This window comes from Nyctereutes procyonoides, unplaced genomic scaffold, assembly GCF_905146905.1.
Source record: "Nyctereutes procyonoides isolate TBG_1078 unplaced genomic scaffold, NYPRO_anot_genome, whole genome shotgun sequence".
In the NCBI taxonomy this organism is placed as follows: domain Eukaryota; kingdom Metazoa; phylum Chordata; class Mammalia; order Carnivora; family Canidae; genus Nyctereutes; species Nyctereutes procyonoides.
Window position 1 is genome coordinate 73249434 of NW_026575140.1, and position 17657 is coordinate 73267090.

At 43.3% G+C, this 17657-nt stretch overlaps 1 protein-coding gene across 10 annotated transcripts in view; it reads left to right on the top strand.

Moving 5' to 3' along the window:
* Positions 1-12: 12 nt before the first annotated feature.
* The window catches only part of RNF214 (ring finger protein 214), a 46270-nt gene continuing 28625 nt past the window's right edge, over positions 13-17657 (top strand). The window contains exons 1-7 of one of the 10 annotated variants that reach the window (XM_055305326.1): positions 13-252; positions 787-900; positions 1732-1850; positions 4390-4900; positions 5599-5658; positions 9820-9960; positions 13648-13787. In XM_055305326.1, coding sequence (XP_055161301.1) covers positions 1735-1850; positions 4390-4900; positions 5599-5658; positions 9820-9960; positions 13648-13787 — 968 coding nt within the window. In that variant the 5' untranslated portion in view covers positions 13-252; positions 787-900; positions 1732-1734. Of the gene's footprint in view, positions 299-786; positions 951-1062; positions 1851-4389; positions 4901-5598; positions 5659-9819; positions 9961-13647; positions 13788-17657 lie in introns of those variants that run through there. The other 9 variants (XM_055305327.1, XM_055305323.1, XM_055305330.1 and 6 more) reach the window with 9 other exon arrangements.

Below are 17657 nucleotides of genomic sequence, written 5' to 3' on the forward strand. Positions count from 1 at the left end.
CCCCGCGCCCGGAGGAGGGTCCGCTGGCGGGTCGGGGGCTACCGCGGCGTGCGCGGCTGCTGCGCGGTGCCGGCGCCGGCCGCCAGGGGGCGCCGTCGGGGGCGGCGCGCTGCCGCCGCGGCCGCTCCTCTCCCGGCCCAGCCTCGCCCGCCCGGCTCGCGCCGCCGGAAGTGGGAGGTGCCGCGCGCGGGCCGGCGCTCGACCCCTCCCCCCGAGGCTCGGCCGCCCCCTCCCCCCGCTCCGCCCGCTCAGGTGCGTCCCTCCCTCCCCCCTGCCTCCCGGGGGCGCGGCGCGGGAGGTGCGTGCGGGGCGGGCGCGCGGGGAGGGGGCGGCGACGCGGGGGGCCGGGGGCCGGGGGGGCGTGGAGGGGGCCGGTGCGCACGGGCGGGGGGCCCGGCCTCGGAGCGGGCGCGCGGGCTGCGCGGTGGGGGAGGAGGCGCGGGGCGCGGGGGCGCGGGGGCGCGGGGCGCGGGAGCCCGGGCCCGGGGCGGCGGAGGGCTCGGCGGCGGGGCGCCGCGGCCCCCATTGTCCCCTGGGCGGCCGTGCCGCGCTCCGCCCCGGGCTCCGCGGCTCCCTCCGCCCCGCCGCCGCCGCCGCCGCCGCCGCCGCCGCCGCCGGGACCCCGTGACACGTCGGTCCTCCCCCGCGCCGCAGCTGCAGCCCGACGCACCTGCCCCGCTGCCCCGCGCCCGGGCGGCGCACCCGCTCCGGGGACCCGGCTCCGACGGGACACGATGTTGGCACCCGGGGGAGCACTCGTGGCGACTTGGGCCCATTGTCTCCCAGCAGCTCCGTATAACGGGGGAAACCGAGGCACGCGGGCCCCCGGCGGCCTGCGACCCGAGTGCTGCCAGACAGAGCCCGGGGCGCGCGTGGAGGTTCCTGGCGGAGGGGGGCGGTGTGAGTACCTGCGATGCTCTGAACAGAACAACAACCTAAGCCGACCCTAGGTGACACCCCCGCCCCCTCCACACTCTCTCTCCCCCTCTCTCTTTGTCTAAGCCGCGACGGCCGCGGGTGGGACTTGCCGCACAAAGGATGACCTTTTGCTCCAAGACCGGCATCCGTCCCGACCCCCCGCCTTGGGCCATCCTGCTCCTCCGCTCCTCTTCCTCCCGGTCGCGTCCCCGGGTCCCTGTACTCGTTTGCTCCCCTGCAGTAACTTTGAAGAGCCTGTATTTTTCTCCGTCCGTGGTTCTCAGACATTTCCCGTCTGCGGGGAGCACACTGACGGCAGGAGGTGCCGGGATTGCCCTGCACAGTATTGCCCCCCCCCCCACCTCCACGAACACCTCCAAAACACTTCACTTAAATTAATGCACGATGCTTGTAATGATTTAGAACGTGATTACGAGGCCCCCAGGTGCACTGCTGGTCAGTGAACATTAGGTAAATAGGCACGTGGACCATTTACAAGATTCCCACAGACCAGGAGTCAGTTTGAAATGACTGCATTTCTGCCCAAAGTGAAAAGGCTTTGCACAGACTCCTACATACTTACATGAATCCTCACATTTCTGAGGATTGATGTCCACCGGGGCCCGCGGGGCCCAGTGGCTCTTTTAAAACCCTGCTCCGGAAAAACTCTTGATTATTTTCTGCTGGGACTCAGCTTTTTCTTTAGGTTTCTTTCCTGGAACAACTCTGTTGTGTGGACGTTCTGAGGGGGAAGGTAACACTTGTTTTGAAATTTGGAAACTTGCAGCCTGTAATTTGTTTCTGAACATGCAGATCATGATGGCGGCGGCGTCCGAGGTAGCTGGTGTGGTGTCCAATGCCCCCAACCCTCCAGAATCATCTTCTAGCTTATGTGCTTCCAAATCAGAGGAAGGTCTCCCAGACGGTCTAAGGTAACGTGCGTATACTCTACTGGGCAGATTTCACTTGGACGAGGGGCTTATGTATGAGCCGGCTGCTTCTGCAAGCGTAGCTGGGCTTTTCTCTCCTTGGCTTTAGAGGCGCTGCACAAGAGTGAGCTTTTTAAAGATAGGGACTGTCTGGTCCATATGTGCATTCATGGTACCTAACACGACGTCTGGCACTCAGCAGGCGTGCCAAGTGTTTTGTCGAGGACGTAGAGTGCAGGGGGTTAAACTCTTCTGAAAATGCAAATATTTCCTCAGCCTTTTTTTATATGGACCTATATGTTCATTTAATTGTATATTTGTGATTTGATACCTGTGTGTATACCTGCGTGTTACTATGTATTATGATTATGTATATTATAATGATATTATGTATCATACCTGTGTATGTATGTCTCCTGTATTACATAGAGATATAGGTGTGTACACATCTGTACATAAAGCACATGTATGTTCATGCATATACACAGATACCTGTTTATCTGTATTACCTACAGATAAACAGCTTCGTTAGTATAGCTTGCTGCTCCACGTAGATATTTTGCCTCCTTTCTGAACTCTCCAGGGCTGAATTAGGATTGCCCAACCTTGCATCTTACAGTGCTTAACTCATAGTTAATGTACAGTGTTGCACTAAATTATATATCCCACCTCAGCTCTTCTGTAGAGTACCTAGGACCTAATATAATAGGTTGATACTGTACTAATAGTTTTATATGTATTAACACATTTAATCCTCATAACAATCCCAGGAGGGAGGTGCTAATATTATTATTCCCATTTACAGGTGAGGAAATTGAGAGCCAGAGAGGTTAGTAACTTGCCCAGGGTTGCCAAGCTACATGGGAGTCAGGGTTTGAACCCAGGCTTGTCTGACTCTGTAGTACGTGATAAATACTGGTTTACATGAAGAGAGCTTTGTTGGCAAAGGGGGTAATGGAAAAAAACATGAAGGAAGCCTAACCGTAAACTTGGATCTTCATTTTGTAAATAGAGTCAGCCACATGCTCCTAGTAACAATAATGGCATCTGGGGCTTTTTGAATATTTACTGTGCCAGGCTGTGTACTAAATACTTGAGATGCAAGATTTCATGTCATCCTCACAACGATCCTATCAGGTCAGTCATATTTCTGTTAAATGAGATTAAGTAACTTGCCTGGAGTCAGACAACTGGTAAATAGCAAGAGTCAGGATTTACACCCCGGGACTGTACCATATATGCCCAAATCAGTAATTTAAGTGTCTTCCCTGCTCCCCCAGGTAACTCTCAGTAAGGATTCAGCTAGAAGTGTTTTTTAAAGGCTCATATCACAGTATGCTCTCAGTTGTTTTATTTTGAACAACATATGCTGTTGAAGAGAGGAAGGCACCATGACCTAATGACCTAAAGCCTCAGTCAGTACTGGCTTGGGGTACTTAAACGCATCATTTGATAGAATCAGGGTTTTTTTTTTTTTAATTTTTTATTTTTTTAAAGAAAAGAAGGGGCATGAACTCCAATAAAAAAAATAAATATTAAAAAAAAGAAAGTAAAAGAAAAGAAGGGGCAAAGAAATTTAGCACAGATGTAGTCTGTATTCCTGGGTGGAAGGCTTACTGTTGCAGATGTTAGATGTCACTGTAAATAGGTTTTAAACATCTCCTCAAAAAGCAATACGTTAAGTGGCCGTGACAAACAACAAAACAACTATCCCAGTGTTTATACACGTGTATATATTTGGGATAAAAGTTCTACTGACAGCTTCAGTTTTGGATTTGAAATTGTACTGCAGACAGCTTTAAGTGAGGATGCCATGCTCTGGATAACTGTTGAAGAACCTAAAAGGTGGTTCTTGTTCAAAGATCTGTGAGGAATTTGGATGAAATATGCCTTAGTGAAATGTGAGAGTGTAATAAAAACAGGATTTCTTTCTTTTTTTTTTTTTTTAAAGATTTTATTTATTTATTCATGATAGTTACACACAGAGAGAGAGGCAGAGACACAGGCAAAGGGAGAAGCAGGCTTCACGCACCGGGAGCCTGACATGGGATTCGATCCCGGGTCTCCAGGATCGCGCCCTGGGCCAAAGGCAGGCGCCAAACCGCTGCGCCACCCAGGGATCCCTAAAAACAGGATTTCTAAGTTAACCTTTTATTTATTAGAACGTTACGTGTAATTAAGTTAGTACATGTAACTGAATGAAATATTCTAACTAGCAGTAGGCTATTTCATCAACATTCCCCAAAGTTATTCAAACTGGACCTCGGAAATATGGGGCTCTTCAGCGTCATTTACATGTGTTTCTTTACGGTCACTCGACAGGAAATGTCTCTCTCCGGCACCCAGGCTCTAACCACCAAGCTATACTCCCTGCATGTGGGATCAAAATCTCTGGATAAAGACTAAGTTCTATGTCATTCTGATAATTTGGGGGGCTTATGTAGTCTGGTTTGGTTCTTGTAGTCATTATGTTAAAAGTATTATGTATTTAATCCTTAAGATTGGGCGAAGAGAGAAACTTTTTATCTTATGTTTTTGATAGCCCCAAAGACCCTGCACAGAAGCACAAGAACTCGCCTCTGTCGAGTGTAAGTAGCCAAACGATAACCAAGGAGAATAACAGAAATGTCCATTTGGAACACCCAGAGCAGAATCCTGGTTCATCAGCAGGTGACACTTCAGCAGCGCACCGGGCGGTTTTAGGAGAAAACTTGCTAGCCACAGCCCTTTGTCTTTCTGGCGGTGGGTCTCAGTCTGATTTGAAGGACGTGGCCAACACAGCAGGAGAGGAGGGGGACACATGCCTCCGGGAGAGCCTCCATCCCGTCACTCGGTCTCTTAAGGCAGGGTGCCATACAAAGCAGCTTGCCTCCGGGAATTGTTCTGAAGAGAAATCCCCACACGCCTCCATCCTAAAGGAAGGTAGCGGGGACACAGGCTTGGATTTCCGACCTGTGGTGCCTCCAGCAAATGGGGTTGAAGGAGTCAGAGTGGATCAGGATGATGATCAGGATAGCTCTTCCCTGAAGCTTTCTCAAAACATTGCTGTACAGGTCAAGTATCAAGTTTCTACTACTAAAATGGAATTTGGGATATTTATTTATATATATTTATTTATTGAGGGTAGGAGACCTTTCTTCACAGGTGGTGGAGAACTACTCTGCCTTGTTGTTTTTTTTTTACTGGCAACTGACGTACAGTTTTCATACAGTAGTGCTATGGGATGTCGTCCTTCTGGTGTTCAATAAATAATAAAGCCAGGATCCAATCATGGCAACTAGGAGCTTTATGACCTACCTATAATCTCTTTCACTAATTGATGAGTGTAAGTCATATCCATATCTCCCATCTTTGTCCTTGCAGGAGGAATCCTTGTTAATTCTCTCCTACATCTTAAGAAGTACAGTGTATCCTGCCTCCTAGTGATTGGTGTGCTCTTTTGTAGGAGGAAGGATGGGCACAATAGACTGTAGGGGGCAAAATTCTAATTTCACACTTGAGGCTATCTCTCTGTCAGTTCTTGGGTCTTGTTCAGGTTATTTTGTGGGATAAATGTTCAGTGCAATATTCATGTCAGTGTCTGTTTGCCAGACCTACAGTTCTCTCGTTATGAAGCCAGTAAGGGGAACACAAAAATGTAGCTACTTAGTTAGTTGTGGCAGATTTCTAGGTAAAATTACTAAAGAGTAAGTATTCAGCCTTTTCAAATGTCTCTGAATGGTTCTGAATATGGTTGTTTCTTTCTTTGTAGACTGACTTTAAGACGGCTGATTCAGAGGTAAACACAGATCAAGATATTGAAAAGAACCTGGTGAGTACTTAAACTGTTAACAGTGAATATATGAGACTGTTAACTCAGACTATCTAGAATTATATCATCCCAGTTGGAAAAAGTACAGGAATCTCCTTTTAAAAATCCCTAACAGTGGGACGCCTGGGTAGCTCAGTAGTTGGGCGCCTGCCTTGGGCTCAGGTCGTGATCCTGGGATCCGGGATCAAGTCTCACATTGGGCTCCCTGCGAGGGGCCTGCTTCTCCCTCTGTCTGTGTCTCTCATGAATAAATAAATCTTAAAGAAAAAAAAAAATCCCTAACAGATGGTCAGCTAATTTTCTTTCTACTTGCTTACTTCCAGAGATGGGAAGCTTACTACTACTCATAAAGCAGTCGATTGCATTTAAAAAGGAGCTCTTATTCTTAGATCTTGTTCTGAAGTGATGATAGCACTTCTCACACTTCTTGTTATAGTGAGCTCCTAAGCTGTGTAGAGTAAATCCAAATCCTCCTTTACTTTTTGGCCCTACGTATACTTGAGGTTTTCTTATGCCTCTTCCTCTTACCCCTCAAGTCTGAATCTTTCCAGAAAAAACATTCCTAGATGTTTTTAAATTTCTTCTTTTCTTCATAGAATATGTTTTCTAGCCCTTCCATCGCCCTGACTACTTTTCCACTGGAACATGTTCCGTCTTATCAGTATTGCTTTGAAAATGTGATCCTGAGGGGATGCCTGGGTGGCTCAGTGGTCAAGCATCTGCCTTTGGTGCAGGGTGTGATCCCGGAGTCCTGGGATTGATGACTGCATCAGGCTCCCCACGGGGAGCCTGTTTCTCCCTCTGCCTATGTCTCTGCTTCTCTCTGTGTCTCTCATGAATAAATAAACAAAATCTTAAAAAAAAGAAAAAAGAAAACGTGATCCCGAGAACTAAATACAATAATCCAAATACAGAATATTTGATTCATAACACAGTGGGGTTCTTGTACTTTCTATCATGTCAGACGCTATTTCTCAAGGCGCCCTTGTCTTACTGTGGCGGTCTGCTCACAGTGTTGAGCTTTCAGCCAAACTCCCATCAGGTCTTTTTCTGGTGTATTGTGGAGTTGTAGCTTCCCTTTGATTCCTAATAATTGAGTTTTAAAACCTAGAGAGCTGCACATTTATCTTTGTTAAAAGGTCTGTTTGATCTATTCCTCCCTGACATTTCATGGCAAAAACCTCCACCCTTAAGGGTATGGATCAAAGTGTATGGTTTTCAAGAGGAAGGATGATGCTGGGAAAGAGGCACCCTAACATCAGGAAGAGGTTTTTAGGGTAATGTGGATTAACTTAGTGGAAGAAAAGAGAAAAAAAGGCTTACAGCAACCAGATAAACAAGTGGATCTTTGGTCAAGTTGAAGAAATTGAGAGACAGATGGAAGAAAGGAAGTTATGGGAATACATTAACTAGATGAAGTAAATAAAGTTTTTTAAATACAGGGTAGCAGCTTGGGGGTTATTCATAACAGGCAGGTAAAAAGATCCTAGAGTTGACAGAGATGTGCTGGGGAAAAAAAACAGACTAGAAGAGCAGTCCCAGTAAGGGGTGGGGGGTGGGTTTCGCCTTTTGAACACTTACTCTAAGCACTTCACACACAGTATTTTGCCCCATAGTTCTATGGGGGGGTTCCCGTGACTGTAGTAGTCCAAGGGGGCCAACTAAGTTATTAATAAGCTTTAGCATCAGTCTGAAGCAGGAGTGGAAACTAGCAAGTCTTTGGGTGAAAAGAGGCCCAGGGTTATGTTTTGTAAGGCTGTATTCTTTTGAGTGGTGGGATGGCTCACATGCTTTCATTTTATATTATTTTATTTTATCAAAATTTCCTTTAAATTCGAGTCGGTTAACATACAGTGTAGGCCCACATGATTTTAACAAGGCAGTGGAGCTAGGCAGGTGTTAAGCTTGGTGGCAATACAAGAAACTTGGCTCCTGTTTATTTCCCTTTTTGTGCATTTATGGTAATTTCCCACCGTCTGCATTTGAAATCATAACTTCTGGTCCTTGGAACCAATTATACACGGATGAAACAAAGTAACTTTGGCTTGTTAAGATGAGATGATTTGGAACAAGTAGTTTACGATAGCCTTTCGATTATCTCTTGGTATATACTAATAGCATGTACCTTGAGACTTCTTTCCCTGAGACTTGTGGTTTCCCTCCCCCCGGCCTGTGTTCTAAAGATGCATTGTGAACAGAGAAGATACCACAAGGAAATAAAGAGAAAGAGGTGTGCTGAAGAAGGAAAAGATTCTTATCTACTAGTTGCGTATATTGGTTCTTAACCTTTTTTAACTTTTCTTGGATTAAAGTCCTCTTGGAATCTTTTGAAAACTTTAATTCTTATCTCAGAAAAATTTATCCTCCTTACCGTGTTCCCTAATTTCAGAGATTTCAGAGATCCCTGAGGCCCATCCATAGATTCCAGGTTCGGAATCCCTGTAAAGATGTGAGACTAGAGTCATCTGGGGGTCTTCTTCACATTTCAGCAGCTGGGCTAAAGACTAGTTTATTCCAAAGTTAAAGTTAAAGTCTAATCTTTTTTTTTTTTTTTAATTAATTTATTTATTTGAGAGAGAGAGAGAGCATGAGCTGGAGGGGTAGAGGGAGAGGAGAGAGAATCCTAAGCAGACTCTGTGCTGAGAGCAGAGCCTGACACAGAGCTGGATCTCATGACCCTGAGATCATGACCTGAGCTGAAAGCAAGGGTCAGACGCTTAACCAATGCACCACCTAGGTGCCCCACTAAAGCCCCATCTTGAGAGCTTAGTTTTTATTATCATAATGTGGTAAGTTTTCCTTCATTCACTTCTAAAACTTGTTTTTTTCTTTGAAAATAGTTCTCTTTTAATCAATAGTTCAGTTGAATGCTCTTGATTTAAATTTTATAGGTGCTGCCTTATACCAAATGTGTTTTATTTATTTATTTATTTTAAAGACTGAGAGAGAGCATGTGAGCGAGAGAGAACAGGAGCAGGAGCAGTGGGAGAGAGAGAAGCAGGCTCCCCAGTGAGTGGGGAACCTGATCTGGGGCTCGATCCCAGGACCCTGAGATGACCTGAGCCAAAGGCAGACACTTCACTGACTGAGCCACCTAGGCGCCCCCAGATATGTTTTATATTGACCGTTTTAGCATCCCTTTGAAATGTAACCATCACTTTTTTGATTTATGGATATGGGGAGGCAGAGCTGAGCTGTGGTCCTCAGAAGCCTTACTTCTACTCTTATTTTACATGAGAGCTTGCTGATTTGCCCAGTCTGAATACCATATTCTCCAGACCTCTAGTGGATTTGTCCATTTTTAGTGCTAATGACCAATAAGCAATCCTGTTTTCTGGATGCAATTTTGAGTAGGTGTTGTGTTTTTTTTTTTGTTTGTTTTTACCCATTCATTTTTTTCTTGCTCTGATAAAATGTCTCCTTTCTCTTATTCCCTAGAGCAGAGATTGGCAAACCTTTTCTGTAAAAGGTCAGATGGTAAATGCTTATGCTTTGGACCTATATGGGCTCTGTTGCAACCATTCCACTCATTGTACCATGCGTAAAAGCTGCCTATAAGCCATTGGGAACGGCTGTGTTCCCATAAAGTTTATTTATAGGGATGCCTGGGTGGGTTAGTTTGAGCATCTGACTCTTGATTTCGGCTCAGGTCATGATCTCAAGGTTGTGGGATCCCTGCTCAGCTCAGAGTCTGCTTTTTTTCTCTCCTCCTGCCCCTCCCCCTTCTCATGTGCACACAATTTCTCTCTCTCTCCCCCCCAAAATGAATAAATAAATCTTAAGGAAAAAATTTATTTATAAAAACAGACAATGGTTGGATTTGGCCCACAGGCCATACATTGCCAACCCCCCCACCCTTGGCCTTAGAGCAGTGCTGTGCAATAGGATTTCCTGTAATGATGGAAATGTCTTATATCTGTGCTGTCCAGCATGGTAGCCATTTGTTATTTGTGGCTAATGAGTACTTGGGAATGTGTGACTGAGGGGCTATATTTTTAAATTTCTTTATTTTAATTACCTTAAGTTTATATAGCCACACATGGCTAATAGAATGTTGGACCCTGCAGCCTAGAGCTCTGCACAGTGCCTTGAACAGGCACCTGGTGAATGATGTTTTTTGCAACAATAAGGAAATTAAACTTTTCTTTTGTTACAAATTAGGACAAAATGATGACAGAGAGAACCCTGTTGAAGGAGCGTTACCAGGAGGTCTTGGACAAGCAGAGGCAAGTAGAGAATCAGCTCCAAGTGCAATTAAAGCAGCTCCAGCAAAGGAGAGAAGAAGAAATGAAGAATCACCAGGTACCCTGCTTATGTTAAGTCTGTCAATAAGTAGGGCTATACTCCCTAATCAAATTATAATTTGTGTCTGAATTAATATAAGCTAAAGAGCAATATTTATCTTTTTAAGGGTTGTCTTAGAATTTTAAGGATAAAAAGAACCTTTGAGGGCATCTTGTTCAAACTCTCACTTTTTTTTTTTAATATTTTATTTATTTGAGAGAGTGTGCATGCACACGCACCATGAGTTAGCGGAGGGGCAGAGGGAGAGAATCTCAAGCAGACTTTCACTGAGCACAGAGCCCAACAAGAGGCTCAGTCCCACGACTCTGAGATCATGACCTGAGCCAAAACCAAGAGGTGGACACTCAACCAACTGAGCCACCCGGGTGCCTGCAAACTCTCACTTCTATTATAGTTTAGAGAGAAAGGTTATTTAATATATTTTGTTGACATAGCTGACTGTCTACCTTGAAGACCATGTGATTAGATTCTGGCCTGTAGTAAAAAATATAATTCTAGTAGATGAAAAATCTATGAAAAGGGAAAAAAAGGTAAATTAGGAGAAAATTTAGGAGAATATTTAGAAAACCTCGAGTTGCAAGAGGTCATTTTAAGCCAGGCAAAAAACCCAGAAGCCACATAAAAATGAATCAATTTAATTATGTATAATTTAACATTTGTAATATGGCACATGATACCAAAAACAGCAGAAGATCAGTGTTAGACTGGGAAATTACTTGTTTCACATCTGATGATGGGTTTAATATCCACATCTGTGTTCTGAAACTCCTACAAATTCATGGTAAAAGTCAAAACTCTAGTGAAAACCCGGGAAAGAATATTATATAGTTTCCTAATGCTGCTGTAACAGATTACCGTCAATTTGGCAGCTGAACACAATACAGATTTATTATCTCACAGCCCTATAGGTCCAAAGTCCAACATGGGTATCACTGGGCTAAAATCCAAGTATTGCACGGTTGCATCACTTTCTGGGGACTCTAGGGGGAGAATACCTTTCCCTGCATTTCCAGCTTCTAGAAGTTGCTTGCGTTCCTTGAATTGTGGCCCTCTTTCACATCCTGAGAGTCAGCAGATTTGCATCTCTGACCATCCGTCCCTAATCACATCTTTCTTGGATCTTGGATCTCTCCCTAATCACATCTTTCTTGGAGAACTAGGAAGGGTTTTCCGCTTTTAAAGACCTGTGTGATTAGATTGGGCCTATCCAGATGACTCAGAACTATCTCCCCACATCCAGGTCTTTACCTTAGTAATATCTGGACAGTCTCCTTTCCCATGGAAAGTAACATAGTCACAAGGGCCCAGGGATTAGGTTAGATTGGAATGTAGACATATTTTGGGGGGGGAGGGATTATTTTGCCAAACAGTTATGAATAGTGGGGCACCTGGGTGGCTCAGTCAGTTAAGTGTCTGCCTTTAGCTCAGGTCATGATCCCAGGGTCCTGTCAGGCTCCCTACTCAGTGGGGAGTCTGCTTCTCCCTCTCCCTTTGTTCCCCTCCCCCACCGTGTGCTCACTCTTTCTCTCAAATAAATAAAATCTTTTTTTTTTAAAGATATTATTTATTTATTCATAAGAGACGAGGGAGAGGCAGAGGGAGAAGCAGGCTCCACGCAGGGAGCCTGATGCAGGACTTGATCCTGGGACTCCAGGATCACGCCTTGAGCCAAAGGCAGATGCTCAACCACTGAGCCACCTGTGTGTCCCAATAAAGAAAATCTTTTTTTTTTTTAAATATTTTATTTATTTATTCATGAGAGACACACACAGAGAGAGAGGCAGAGACACAGGCAGAGGGAGAAGCAGGCTCCATGTGGGGAGCCTGACGTGGGACTTGATCCTCCGTCTCCAGGATCATGCCCTGGACCGAAGGTGGCGATAAACCGCTGAGCCACCGGGGCTGCCCCAGAAAATCTTTAAAAAAAAAAAAATTATAAATGGTAGTACACAGAAGAGGAAAAGTAAGTGGATAATAAATAAATGAAAAGCTTAGCCTCAGCCTCACTGGCCTTCATTCATTCATTCTTCATTCCTCAAATATTTTCTGAGTTCCTGATCCAGTCTACAGATTTAGCAGTAAAGGAAACATAGTCTCTGCACTGAATGCTTATTCTAGTTGGAGGAGGCAGACTGTACAAACAGTAAAAAATGGGAGTTAGGGAAATGTTTCTTAAAAGGATTAGCTACCATTCCTCTCTTTCCCCTCAGGAGTTTGGCAAAAATGAAATAAGTTGTCAAGGGTGAGGGAAAATGAGCCCTTTTCAGACTTTGTAGGTATATGAATTGTTAAAACCTTTTTGGAGCAATTATTAAGAATTTTCAGTTAAGACTTAAAATGTGGGGGGGGGGAAGACTTAAAATGTGGGGATCCCTGGGTGGCTCAGCAGTTTAGCGCCTGCCTTCAGCTCAGTGTGATCCTGGAGTCCCAGGATCAAGTCCCACATCAGGCTTCCTGCATGGAGACTGCTTTTCCCTTTGCCTCTCTCTCTCTCTCTCATGAATAAGTAAATAAAATCTTAAAAAAATAATAAAAATAAATTTAAAAAAAGTCTTAAAATGTACTGTGATCTAGCAATCATATTATTATGTCTTTTCTATAGAAATGAAAGTTTTTATATGAAAGTGTAGACTTATAGAGTATTGCAGTATTGTGTATAGTTACAAAAAAACTGGACTCAACTTTGATAGACTCTTTACATAGAATGGTTAGATAAATTTGATATATAAATATTATGTCATATGCTGCCATTTTTAAGTTAAATCTATGTATTTTAAGATTTATTTATTTATGAGAAAAAGAGTACATATGAGAAGGGGAGGGGCAGAAGGAGAGGAAAGAGAGAATCCAAAGCAGCCTCCATGCTGAGCACGGAGTCTGACAGGGCTTGATCCCATGACCCATGAGATCATGACCAGAACTGAAACCAAGAATCATATGCTGAACCTACTGAGCCATCTAGGTGCCCCACATTAAATCTATATTGACAGTATATTCACGTCAAGTGAAAAAAAAGCAGGATGTAGATAATATGTATAAAATCCTCTCATTTGGAACAAATACAAAAGCAAAGAAATACAAATATGAGTATGGGTGTGTTTGTGTGAGAATAAAGATGTGAAAAAATAATACACAACAGTGAACATGTTAATTATGCATTGAGTTGGCATTGATTTGGGAGTGACTTAACTATCACTTCTCTGTTACTCCTCTTCTAACGACAAATATAGATATTTTTGTTAAAGGAAAAAAGGATTCAGAAAAACCCCCCACATGTAATAAAGTAGAACTTTAATAAAACAAGACTGTTTTTGATAGAAGTAATAAATTTCCACCCTATACAAGAATGCCTTTCTCAGCATTCTCAACAGGTGTTCATTTGGACTGTATCTGAACACGGATAATGGAAAGGTTATTGCTTCTCAAGATAGTAAATTCCATTTTTTAACAGTTGTGATTGTTAGAAATTCTTTCTTCTGCTGAACTGAAACCTGCTTCATTGTAACTTCCTTGCTTACATCTAAATACTGGCTTTCAGAGCTCCTCAACCCAATTCCTTCAATTCAACTTGAGTTTACTAAAGCCAGTGTGTTAATTTGTGTTAGTTGAAAATAACCTTCTGACCAAAAGAATTAATTCATTTCCTTCTTTATCTGTGTGTGACTGTAATTATGGGGGACTCAGGAGATACTAAAAGCTATCCAGGATGTAACAATAAAACGAGAAGAAACAAAGAAGAAGATAGAGAAAGAAAAGAAGGAATTTTTGCAGAAGGAGCAGGATCTGAAAGCTGAAATCGAGAAGCTCTGTGAGAAGGGCAGAAGGTAAATGCTGTTAAGAATAAAACCACTGTGTGCATGGGTATATTTGTGCATATGTATCCATTTGTGTTTGTGTTCCTAGTTTCTTTTCTTTTGGTCCAATTTTTGTTTGAGAAACAAGTGCACAAATAAAATCCTCTAATGATTTTTAGCTTTTTCGGCACCTTGTGTTAGAGCTAATAAAAAAATTTTCAGATTCAGTAATACCTTGAAATAATAGCAGCTGATTGTTGGGTCCTAAATATGATCAAGATTTTGAAATGCATCTAACACCTGGCTTCACTCGCTTGGAACCTGATTTTTTAGAACTTTAGACTGACTGTAGGAATACCTTGATTATGTTACTCAGTACTAAAACAGATTTCCATCAGTAACATTTTAAGTAAGCTTTTGGAAATAATTATTTAGTGGGTCTTTGTTCTCATCTGGGTCCTGCCGCAAGAGCAAGGTGCACATAGAATTTGGTCAGATTTTCAGTTTTCCAAGTTTCTTTTTCTTTTCTTTTCTTTTTTATAGCTATCAACACCAACATTTTTTATTTTATTTTATTTATTTATTTTTTATTTATAAATTTAATTTGCCAACATATAGAATAACACCCAGTGCTCATCCCATCAAGTGCCCCCCTCAGTGCCTGTCACCCAGTCACCCCCACCCCCGCCCACCTCCCCTTCCACCACCCCTAGTTCGTTTCCCAGAGTTAGGAGTCTGTCATGTTCTGTCTCCCTTTCTGATATTTCCCACTCATTTTTCTCTTTCCAAGTTTCTTAATACAGAAATCAAAATAGCTGTGAACACCGATGGTTTTATTTAAATTCTAAAATGTGCTTTTATTTATCAAGAAAATCTTGGCCTTCTGATGAGTCAGAGCACAAAATGAAAAATAGCAAGCTCATTGGTTAGATCATTTTCGAAGTTTGAAAGATGGTAACTGTGAAAGGTCAACATAAGAAAGAACATTTGGGAAAGAGCCTAAAGACCAGTCTGTTTTGTTGAGAATCGAATGATGATGATTCAAAGGTGGGTCAGTTGTCCATGATGATCCATGCATCAGTAATTATGAAGAGTGTGCTAGGAACATAGTGATATACCTGGCATTGTTAGTGATCAAAACCCCTGCTGTTCCCCATGAACCACATGGCCTCTGCCATTGTCTTCACAGGCTGTTGGGGGTGGGGAGAAGTGAAACAGAGACATGTGGTACAAGCAACTTAGCAGCAGTCTTAGAAGGCAGAGGCTGGGAAGATGAGTCTATCATAAATTTAGGCTCTGTGAAAGATTTCCTTTGGATAAGTACTCTGTACTCTTAACGTATCTCTGATCAGTTTCTCTGCTTTCTGATAGGATAAGCCCAAATAGTAATTGATACTAGTAGTTTGCTGCTCATGGTCTGAAACATTCACTTGGGCTTATTTTATGTGTCACGAGTGTCAGAATGATCCTGTCATTCTTTTCGTGGAATGTGGGGTTCACTTTTCCAGAAGTAGGGAGAAAAAGTCTTCTGTGTGTATCTTTGTTCTAGCAGTGATGTAGGTTTTGTTTTGCATTGTATCATCCATAGTAACTGTGGGCACAAATATTATGGTCATTGGAGTAATCTGCTCAGTCTGCCATCACAGAGTACCACAGACAATAGGTGACTTAACATAAATTTATTGTCGCACGGTTCTAAAGGCTAGAAGTCCCAAGAGTAAGATGCTAGCAGGGTTGGCTTCTGGTGAAGTCTGTCTTCTTGGCTTGCAGACACTGCTGTCTTCATGCTCTGTCTTCATATAGCCTTTCCTCTATGTGTGCGTACTCCCGAGGTCTCTCCTCTTCATGTAAGGACACTGGTCCCACTGGATTGGAGCCTTATCCTTATGATCTTACTTCCTTAAAGGTCTTATCTCCAAATACAGTCACTTTGCTGGTGAGGGCTTTCACAAATAAATTGGAGGGGATCACAATTCAGTCCATAACAGTCATATTTTCTGTCCGTAGCTCTCATTCCATTAGCCAACACTGACTATCTACTGTGAGCCAGACAGTATGGGCCTGGAAAATAGAAAGTCCTCAAGGAGTTTAGTGTTTAATAAGAGAAACAACAAATAATTACAAACTAGCATAATGATATCTTAAGAGTGGTGGTATGAGTGCATGTAGAGGAGGCATGGAACCCACACTGGGCAGGGAGAGTCAGAGAGGGATTCCCAGACAAAGTGATTTCCAGAATTGAATCCTGAAAGATAAAGAGGAATAGGAACACCAAATGCAATGCACGATCCTTGGTTTGATCCTGGATTAAACAAATGTACTGTAAAGAGCATGTTGGAATAAATGGGAAAGTTTGAATATGGACTACATACACAATATATACAATATTAGATAATATTGTATCCATGTTAATATTTGGGATATTGTGGCTTATACTGTTGCATGATTATGTAGAAGGTTCTTATTCTTCAAGAGCTACTTGCTGAGGTTTTAGGGGCTAAGTGTTGTGATGTCTGTCATTTTCAGACGGTTCAGAGAGAGGCAAAGGGAATGTGGCACAAAGGGGTAACAACTGATGAATCTAGATGAAGGGCACATGTTCACTATACTGTTCTATTAACTTGTCTGTTGGATTGAAACTTTCAAAGAAAGACTTACGTGGGTGGGGGTTGATAGAGGGAGGAATTAGTAGGGCAGAGAATAGGGGAAAGATGCTGCAGGGAGGTGGGGAAGAGTGACACCAGTGAAGTACTGGGAATTACTTCACTGGCTGTGGGAATACTCGCAAAAGACTGCTCTATCGTGTGTTCAGGAGTTTGGGCTTTTCCCTGTTGAGGCACTGAAAGATTTTAAAGGAGGAAGGGTATCGGAGGATGAGATTTTCATTTTAGATAAATGACTTTGGCAGGTGGAAAGTGGATGGGAGTAGTGTAGAGGACCAGTTAGGAGACTCATCTGTCAGAGCCTGTGTTAGAGTGACAGAGGCCCACACTGCAGTGGCGCCAGGTGGAAGGAGAAAACCTCACAGTGATACTGCATAAAGGTGAATTTACAGGGTGCCTGGGTGGTGCACTCGGTTAAGCATCCCACTCTTGGCTTTGGCTCAGGTCATGATTTCAGGGTTGTGAGATCAAGTCCTGTGTTGGGCTCCATGCACAGCATGGAGGCTGCTTGGAATTTCTCTCTCTCTCTCCCTCTGCTCTTGCCCACTCCCTGCTCTCTCTCTCTCTTTTCAAAAATAAATACATCTTTTTTTAAAAAGTGAATTTACTTATTAGAAATCTGCTAAGTGCTTTGTACATGTTGAGGGTAGTCATTATGTATTCTAACATTGTAATTTCAAAAAAGACACGCTGAGTTAACCCCCCACCAAAAAAGGAACTAATATTCAGTTTAGTCATATATTCATTGTTTTTCTCCTGGATACCTGGTTGCTTTGTCATGGACGTTATCTTGTTTTTGTGGGACACTTCCTAATATCCAACTTATATCCTTCAGGATTATTGCTGGCAGGAGGAAGATGAGACTTCCACATGAGTGCTCTTCCAGGGCAGAACTTCTTTTTAAGATTCCTGCCTTTAATAGTGATTCATTGAGAATGGCAGCAAGTAGGACTCTTCCTCAATAAAAGATGGTGAGCTTGTGCTTTAAAGGACATCATCAATTGATTCATAGAAGTAGCTTGGGGCAAATAGCAGGAAAGCTGAAATATTAAGCATGATTCTTTTTTTAATTTTTTAATTTTTTTAAAATATTTTTTTTCATGAGAGACAGAGAGAGGCAGAGACATAGGCAGAGGGAGAAGCAGGCTCCTCACAGGGAACCTGATCCGGAACTTGATCCCAGGACCCTGGGATCATACCCTAAGCCAAAGGCAGATGCTCAACCACTGAACCATCC